Here is a 6,000-nt window from a genome sequence, read left to right on the forward strand (position 1 = left end):
TGAAAAAACTGGCCAAGTATTTTCAATTTATTTCCCTTCTTTACTTCCCCAAAATTCTGTCTCTTTCCTTTATCACCATATTTTCCTCCAAATTTTATAAGGAAAAACTAATATTAAAAAATGACTGCTTCAAAATAAGCAGTTGCATGGGTCACTAGTTCTAATATTTCTCTTAAAGACTTATGCAATGACTATTAGTCAAAATAGACTAAGCAATTGCACAAGACCTTGCCCTGAAAGTTTGCAGAGAAGTAGCCCAGTGCGTCAAATAAGTGAGTGAGTTAAAAGATATTGTACTTAAGGTTTATTAATGTTGCTTGCCTAGCATTTTATTGAAAATATAAATTAAAATAAAGACTTGGACTTTATGGAAATGCATTTTCATTGAAAATTAATGCCAGAAAATTTACAGGTTTTCAACATAAATTAACTGTGTTTACCTTTCTAGGCCTTCCATAAGGCACAGAAAATATCGACATCTTTGAAGGCTGAACAACACCTGCATCGATGACAACTCCGACGACAGAGTTATCGTCAGCTGACGGAGGAAAGAGTAGAGGCCTAATTTCGTCGTCGGCCAGAGGATCTGCGTCCATTTTGTCGTGAATTATTTTGTCATTAAGAGGCGTCGGATTCGTAAAGCTCTTAGGACTTGACGATAGCCGAGGAGATTTGAAAGAGGGGGAAGATCTCAAATAAGTCGGGAGTTCGAGACTCGTCTGCTTTAGAACTTCAGAGCAGAGCTGTATTTCGGCTTCTGCTGAAGTGGCTTCAGATGTTTGGCTCACGGGAGAAGACATTTTTCGATTCAGCGTCTGAAAAGCAGCAACTGGCGCCTCCCTTACGCAAAGGATTGAGAATGCTTCCAACGGCGTCGGTAAGATTATTGTTCATCTGCGAACAGCGGGTTTCAAAAGGAAGTTAATTGGCTCACAACAGTGAAGCCGGGAAGTTTTAGAGTCCAGTACTCACATAGTCGAAATGTGCGTTTCATATCACTGAATAAAAAAATCGAAAAGGGAAAACTTCTGTATTAGGATGGCTATTTTTTAATTATAATCATTTACCTTTGTTAGTTCTTGCCAAAGGCAGGAATATTAGTTCCTGCGAATACTTATGACATTTACACTAAGTAATCAAATCAAAGAATTTAAAACATTATATGAAATTTCAAATGTTTATATATTTTTTTAATTTTTCATTATTTTATAAATCACATTTTTTAATCATTCTATTGATCCATATTATTTTTGGTGGGAGAGAAAATTAATTTTCCTCAACAAAATACAGATATTTTCTAACAACTTCATTTGCATTAATGAATGCATTAATTACAACTTTATTATTTCCACATTTGTAACAAGTTGATAAGATTTATTTTTTACAATCATTTTATCTTCCACCCCACACGTCTAATCAATATTTATTCTCAATAAAAATATAATTTCAATATTTTATATCTTTCTATTTGAATTTCTAATTTTTTTAAAACTTTGAATTTTTAATAAAAGTTGTTAAATTATTAGTATTATTTTACTTTTGTACAAATAAATTAAAAAAATATTTTTTTTAATTATATTTTATAATAGTGTTTGTAATATGTATAATTGATAAGTGTTACAATTTGTAAATTATATCATTTATTATTATTAATATTTTATATTTAAACAATTTATCATTTAGTTTAAATATATTTAAAACTTAAATGTATATTTTGATATTAAATTAATAATTATATTTTACATTAAAAAACATACTAAAGGAAATAACCACAAAAAGGAAATAGTTCAATTCTAAAAGATATGTAAATTATTATTAAGTTTTTATAAACTATGTAATAAAATTAAATAGCTATATTCTATTTCTTATTTATTACATCATATTTATTCATCAACATCAAATTTATATGCATTGATCGTTGGGGGGGTTTTCCAACTACTTATGGTTCTCTAGTAGCATGCATAACATGCTTAAACATATAATGTGATACTCCAAATGCTTCGTCACTTCTTCAAGTTCTATAATTCAAATATTGGTATGGATAACTTTCCTCATTGCACATATTTTAAGTTGTCAATGTAGAAGGTGCAAATTTGTCTAAAGCATATGTATTGATCGTAGTATGATATTAGGTACTTAGTGCCATATTAAGGACTTTGGCCTCTTATTCTTGGGCTTAAATGCCCAAATATATAATAACACAAGAACTTAACAACAAAATATGAGTCATCCTACCATATCACAAGTGCACTTCTAGGCAAAAACTAATGCATTCACAATGTTAATTTATAACTATTTAACCTTATTCTCACTCATCTACACCTCTACAACCATTATGCATTGGGCAGGAATTATGACGCATTGCGTCTCTTGTTCAATTCAAAAACAAGTAATATATAGTTAGTTTCTAAGAGTAATATTTTAAACATTTCTAAAAATTAAAAAGTTATTTATATTTATTATTTGTTATTTTTATTAAGTCATTGTAATTTTTTTTTTTAAATATAATGTTTATCTTAACTTATATGTTTGTGATAATACAAAATTAATCTTATTGTGATGGATATTATTATAGAGGGCGGGAGAACAAATTTGTCTTGGGAGATTGAACTTGCCACCTCATTTTAAAAATACAAGTTTTTCTTAGTTGGTGAGGTTAATTTCTCATTGTTCAAAAAGCATATACAAAAATCTTTTTTACAACTTCATTTTCTCAAAATGTATGAAAAATTAATTATTTGGGTTTATCTATTGTTCTTCTAATTGCAATAAGGTTTGAATAGGTTTGTTAATTAATAAGTACATGTCATTCTAGTAATTGATAAAAGTGATTTGTGGGTTCAAGTACATGAGTAAAAAGTGCTAGTAATAAAATGTGCAAGTAAGAAGAAGTGTAATAGAAAAGGCAAGGAGTCCAGAAATGAAAATCAACCTCTTCATATGAATGCATCAAGGGATCCCTTTCACATTTGTTGTAACATTGATCAAATCATGAACTAAAACAAATTATTAGTTGCATCAATTTAGCTCGTAATGATATTAGTGTGAGGGAAAATAAACATCCCCTCAAGTAAATCTCGGGTAATTAAAATAAATGCCTCCACTTAGGTAGAAGTCAACCTTGTTAATGTAAATAATTATTATTTACACTTTACTTAAGTTTACTTAGGATAAATACATTATTTTATTATTTATTAGGTTAGACACCTAGGAGTTTGCGTACTCATATGAGTTGTCATGTTGACAAGACAAGAGTTAGCAACTCTATTTTAGCACATGGTGTCTACAACACTGGAGTTTGCATAATTAATTGAGTTGTCATATTGACAACACAGTTATTCACACTCTTAATTAAGCACATAGTGTCTACAACATAATTTTACATGACACACCTTTCTAGGCTATCCTCTCATCATCGCACTAACTCTTGTGCTTAATGGAGCATAATCCACTCTTGGTGGACATGTGCTTAGGTGTGAGGCTTATCATATTTCTAACTCCTAAACATTCTAGAAGCATTCTAGAGGCATTTATGTTTAGGCACTCCTAGTGTACATCAACATCAATACAACATCATTTTTTCTATTATCAAATGGTCTGATATCCAAAGATAATCAGATATTCATTCTCATATTGTTATTCTGATCATACATTATTTGGTCCATATTGTGCTAGTCTTGTGCTTCTTGATCTTGGTGTTATTTTACCCTAAGGAAAATTCTTCATGGTATCATAGTTATACCAAATTCTTACACGATATTAGAGCTATACCAAATTCTTACATGGTATCAGAGCCATAGGAGCATCATTTCATAGCCATTGGAGACCGTTCTTGCTTCACCTCTCTAAGGACACCTCGATTCAAATTTGGAGTATCCACAACTAATGGGAGTGTCTAGAGCCAAAGCGGACCTCACCATTGCGTTCAGAGTGTCAATTTGGTGAATTTTGATTATAATTTTGCTTACCCTAGGCCATAGTCAAATATGAGGCCAAAAAAAATTGCAAACTGGAACCCGAAGGCCAGATTTGTGAAATTGGTATGATCTCATTAGATTTGTGCAATTATTTTTCATATCTGCATTTTTTATTTGTATCTCTATAATTTTTTTTGGATCTACATTTTTTTTGAAAAAAAATTGGCCATTAGGCTAGTAGGAGAGATTTTTTGCATGTGAAGGTTAGAGCTTGTTGGTGCTAATCTGATATTTGCATCATATTCAAATGGTCAAAAAAACCCCAAACTGACTTTTGTTTCATCAAAATCAAACATCTGAGGTGAAATTAAGAGTCATTTGATTTTTGGAGGCATGACAGCGGCGATTCAGGAAAAAATAATTACAAAGGTGATTTTCAAATAGCAATATCTCCCTCGAACGGACTCCTTTTTCTCTCCCTTTTCTGAATAATTTTTTTGTTTTGGGGTAGAATTTCGTGATCTACACATTGTTGCAGGATGTTTGATATCTTTGTTCTTGAATTTTTCTACAACTCGCAAATCCCAATTTTTTCAACCTCAAATGCTTAGTACGAGCTTATCTAGACACATAAGCAGGTTTTGTTTTTTTTAAAGTGCATAATTTTTCATCTACTTTCCAAATCTGCAATCAAATAATAGGCTTGTGTGGATAGAAATATCACTTTTAGAAATAGGTCCTTTCTTTGCATTGTATTACTTCAAAATTTTTGTATGTTTGAGCTAAAATGCAACGTTCTAGATTTGAACTTCAAGACAAGGTTGTAAACAACAAATCAGAAGACCACTATGGCCAAAATTGGCAAGTGCCTATTATAATCGCACTAAGTGCCAAATCATATATTAGGGGGGTTGATTGATTATTTCTATATTTTGGGGGGTGCATACATTTATTGATCTCATGGAATTTTATTTCACATGTCAGTTTGGTGTTAGATCGAGGTTGACAAAGGGGAACTATCACAAATGGAGTGCCTTGATCATTGATCATCTAAGAAGAGGGCATAAGGAAGTATTTCCTTATATATGTTCCAAAGAACTGCCCTTTGATGATCGTACCCCTATTAAAATATTTGTAGATATCATTTATTTCAGTGTCAATCCTTATTGCTTTGATGTCATTGATAAGTTCAGTGATCCTTATGACATTTGGATGGCTCTTTGGAAAGCATATGGAGATCCTTCAATTCCTCCATTTTTAGAGGGCATTCTACCTCCAATCACTCTAGTTATGGTACCTCCAACTCTAGACGAGATCCCACATCCTAATGCTCCTATTGATTCTACTAATCCAGTTCTAGCTGTAGATGCTCCTGATTCAGTGCAGTAGGAAATACCATGTCTTCCTACTTCAGCTTCATGGGATGACCTCCTTCCAGACATTGCATTGTTGTTCGTGGAGTCTCACATTGAAGATGTGGGAGACATCATCAATGACATCCATCTTCTCTTTGTTGTAGGGACTTCTTCTTCACTTGTTGTGAGGGATCACTCTGACCCTCAACCACTTGAGTTGTCTTTCAAGACTAAAATGATTGCAAACATTTCTTTACAGTAGATGGAGAAGGACTTTTTCACTTTAGAGGATACATATCAATCTTTGGAGATTGTCTTCCAGTTTCCTCAGACATCATATTTTCTAAGGATTCTTCCTATCAGTTGGGGAGCATTCTCTACTACACCTATGGTACCATTTCTTCGTACAAGGAGGAATATCATTTAGCTTTCATGGTGCAGCTTCTTCATTCATCAAGGAGCTTCTATCATGGGTGTGCATACATCATTGAGGGGAAGCAACATTGCTTCTCTTCCTACATCTTCCTATAAGGATGCTTCATTGTCTTTGGAGGTTGATTCAATGTCATACATGGACATGTTACCTTGTTTGGCACCTTCTTTTGGGCATTCACCATATTGGTGTGTGGCATTTTCATTCATCAAGGACTTGTCTACACATAAGTAGACTTCAGAGGCAACATTCACAACATACTACATATGGATCCCTCTTCCATCTTCCTATCCAC

At 32.5% G+C, this 6,000-nt stretch overlaps 1 protein-coding gene across 2 annotated transcripts in view; it reads right to left on the reverse strand.

Annotated features, from left to right (window-relative positions):
* Positions 1-1,058, reverse strand: part of LOC149559340 (putative transport protein YPL264C) — a 187,900-nt gene extending 186,842 nt beyond the window's left edge. For both annotated transcript variants that reach the window (XM_089833274.1, XM_089833273.1), the window contains exon 1: positions 441-1,058. In XM_089833274.1, coding sequence (XP_089689400.1) covers positions 441-800 — 360 coding nt within the window. In that variant the 5' untranslated portion in view covers positions 801-1,058. The remainder of the gene's footprint in view (positions 1-440) is intronic.
* Positions 1,059-6,000: the final 4,942 nt, after the last annotated feature.

The sequence above is a fragment of the Cupressus sempervirens genome, chromosome 5 (genome assembly GCF_028749045.1).
Source record: "Cupressus sempervirens isolate cs-2001-9-10 chromosome 5, ASM2874904v1, whole genome shotgun sequence".
Taxonomy (NCBI): Eukaryota; Viridiplantae; Streptophyta; class Pinopsida; order Cupressales; family Cupressaceae; genus Cupressus; species Cupressus sempervirens.